Source organism: Procambarus clarkii, chromosome 10 (assembly GCF_040958095.1).
Source record: "Procambarus clarkii isolate CNS0578487 chromosome 10, FALCON_Pclarkii_2.0, whole genome shotgun sequence".
In the NCBI taxonomy this organism is placed as follows: Eukaryota; Metazoa; Arthropoda; class Malacostraca; order Decapoda; family Cambaridae; genus Procambarus; species Procambarus clarkii.
In genome coordinates, this window is record NC_091159.1 from 18,331,602 (window position 1) to 18,335,149 (window position 3,548).

The window sequence follows — 3,548 nt, forward strand, 5'->3', positions numbered from 1 at the left end:
CCTTAATCGACTGAGCTACGGCAGGGTTAAAACGTCGTTGTGACGACGTTTAGGTCCGTCTTGGACCATTATGAAGGAGTGTGAAGAAGTGGTCCAGGGGTGACCTGACCTACATGGTATACAAGATTCTGAATGATTTCTCACACAAGTTCTAAACGCACTTCTTATGTTTGAAATTCTCCAATATGCGTTTGATGTGGGCTTCAGGGGACAGGTCTGGCGTGACACCAACCCCCAGATCTTTCCTCTCTTCCCGGTTACTGAAGGAATTCCTCTACCAACTGGCACCTTGTGTGTGTGTGTGTGTGTGTGTATGTGTGTATGTGTGTATGTGTGTGTGTGTGTGTGTGTATGTGTGTACATGCCTGCGCGCGCACGCATATACACTACCCCCCCCCCCCTGGCGCCCCCCCCATAACACAGTAATTACCTCACTGTCATATTAACACAGGAGAAACCGCTGTGATTCCAACAACAGGTATAATTTATGCATATAAACTGTCATACGTTTAATTTATTTTGGAGAGCACTGAATACAGTCAACTAACCGTGAACTAATAAATAAACTCATTTATGACATCTATAATGATACTTGTAATTATTACAATAATGGAACAAATATTATCATTATCACCTGACCAATAATGACTCTACACATAATAATAATATACATATACATCAATACTTATAATAAATAGTATTTATAGAAGGAAAATAATAATGATAATAACAAACAAATTAAATTAAAGTCAGATATATCAATAAGAAAATCCACTGGGACTATGAGTGGGGCTCGAACCTGCGACCCCTGCATTGCTAGTCGCTACTTTACCACTAAACCACCGAGACTTGTTAAAGTCAAGAGTGGAGGGTCAGAGTGGACCCACAAGCACTCGGGGTGGAAGGTCAGAGTGGACCCACAAGCACTCGGGGTGGAAGGTCAGAGTGGACCCACAAGCACTCGGGGTGGAAGGTCAGAGTGGACCCACAAGCACTCGGGGTGGAAGGTCAGAGTGGACCCACAAGCACTCGGGGTGGAGGTCAGAGTGGACCCACACGCACTCGGGTGGAAGGTCAGGGTGGACCCACAAGCACTCGGGTGGAGGTCAGAGTGGACCCACAAGCACTCGGGTGGAGGGTCAGAGTGGACCCACAAGCACTCGGGGTGGAAGGTCAAAGTGGACCCACACGCACTCGGGGTGGAGGTCAGAGTGGACCCACACGCACTCGGGTAGAGGGTCAGAGTGGACCCACACGCACTCGGGGTGGAAGGTCAGAGTGGACCCACAAGCACTCGGGGTGGAAGGTCAGAGTGGACCCACAAGCACTCGGGTGGAGGTCAGAGTGGACCCACAAGCACTCGGGGTGGAGGTCAGAGTGGACCCACAAGCACTCGGGGTGGAAGGTCAGAGTGGACCCACAAGCACTCGGGGTGGAGGTCAGAGTGGACCCACAAGCACTCGGGTGGAGGCCAGAGTGGACCCACAAGCACTCGGGTGGAGGTCAGAGTGGACCCACAAGCACTCGGGTGGAGGTCAGAGTGGACCCACAAGCACTCGGGTGGAGGCCAGAGTGGACCCACAAGCACTCGGGTGGAGGTCAGAGTGGACCCACAAGCACTCGGGTGGAGGGCCAGAGTGGACCCACAAGCACTCGGGTAGAGGGTCAGAGTGGACCCACAAGCACTCGGGTGGAGGTCAGAGTGGACCCACAAGCACTCGGGTGGAGGCCAGAGTGGACCCACACGCACTCGGGTGGAGGTCAGAGTGGACCCACAAGCACTCGGGTAGAGGGTCAGAGTGGACCCACAAGCACTCGGGTAGAGGGTCAGAGTGGACCCACAAGCACTCGGGTGGAGGTCAGAGTGGACCCACAAGCACTCGGGGTGGAGGTCAGAGTGGACCCACAAGCACTCGGGTGGAGGTCAGAGTGGACCCACAAGCACTCGGGGTGGAAGGTCAGAGTGGACCCACAAGCACTCGGGTGGAGGTCAGAGTGGACCCACAAGCACTCGGGTGGAGGTCAGAGTGGACCCACAAGCACTCGGGTGGAGGTCAGAGTGGACCCACAAGCACTCGGGTGGAGGTCAGAGTGGACCCACAAGCACTCGGGGTGGAGGTCAGAGTGGACCCACAAGCACTCGGGTGGAGGTCAGAGTGGACCCACACGCACTCGGGTAGAGGGTCAGAGTGGACCCACACGCACTCGGGGTGGAAGGTCAGAGTGGACCCACAAGCACTCGGGGTGGAAGGTCAGAGTGGACCCACAAGCACTCGGGTGGAGGTCAGAGTGGACCCACAAGCACTCGGGGTGGAGGTCAGAGTGGACCCACAAGCACTCGGGGTGGAAGGTCAGAGTGGACCCACAAGCACTCGGGGTGGAGGTCAGAGTGGACCCACAAGCACTCGGGTGGAGGCCAGAGTGGACCCACAAGCACTCGGGTGGAGGTCAGAGTGGACCCACAAGCACTCGGGTGGAGGGCCAGAGTGGACCCACAAGCACTCGGGTAGAGGATCAGAGTGGACCCACAAGCACTCGGGTGGAGGTCAGAGTGGACCCACAAGCACTCGGGTGGAGGTCAGAGTGGACCCACAAGCACTCGGGTAGAGAGTCAGAGTGGACCCACAAGCACTCGGGTGGAGGTCAGAGTGGACCCACAAGCACTCGGGTGGAGGTCAGAGTGGACCCAAACCTTACATCCCAACGTCAGAAATCCATATATAAAGTGATATATATGTCACGTTATTTATACGTTATCTCATTTATAGTAATTATTTTAGTAATATAATATAGTAATTATAATTGTAATAATTATAGTAATTATAATTGTAATAATTATAGTAATTATAGTAAGCATATTATCGAACCTTCAAAAATTGACTATTGCATCCAATACTTTATACTAGAGTGGACACCACTCAGGGGGTTGTAGTCCTAAAGCCCCGGGTTCGATTCCCGGTCCAGGCAGAAACAAATAGGCAGAGTTCCTTTCAACCTGATGCCCCTATCCACCTAACAGTAAATAGGTACCTGGGAGTTAGCTCCTCTGTCCCAGCACCCTCCCACCTGAACACTGATGTCCCGCAAGTGAAGAGGGGGGGGAAGAAGTCAAGAGCAATACAAGGGGTGAAGGGGGAGCGTAGGGGAGGGGGGGGAGGAGGGGTGATGGGGGAGGGTAGGTGAGGGGGAAGGGGGGGGGGGACAGCCGGGGACATCCATCTAGACATTTTCCCCTCAGTCGTGACCCGAGACAATGGTAAGACATTCTCAAGACAAACTTCCAGCCATGTAACTGGCGAATAACTTAGTCTCGGGCGTTGTTGGGACCATGGTCTGCATGTTGGGGACCATGGTCCGTATGTTGGGGACCTTGGTCTGTATGTTGGGACCATGGTCTGTATGTTGGGACCATGGTCTGTATGTTGGGGACCATGGTCTGTATGTTGGGACCATGGTCTGTATGTTGGGACCATGGTCTGTATGTTGGGACCATGGTCTGTATGTTGGGGACCATGGTCTGTATGTTGGGGACCATGGTCTGTATGTTG

At 53.3% G+C, this 3,548-nt stretch overlaps 1 protein-coding gene across 1 annotated transcript in view; it reads left to right on the plus strand.

Moving 5' to 3' along the window:
• The first annotated feature begins 782 nt into the window (after positions 1 to 782).
• LOC138363191 (P-selectin glycoprotein ligand 1-like) overlaps positions 783 to 3,548 on the plus strand; it is an 11,372-nt gene continuing 8,606 nt past the window's right edge. Inside the window, exon 1 of the mRNA XM_069322187.1 lies at positions 783 to 973. Within this exon, the coding sequence (XP_069178288.1) occupies positions 783 to 973 (191 nt within the window). The remainder of the gene's footprint in view (positions 974 to 3,548) is intronic.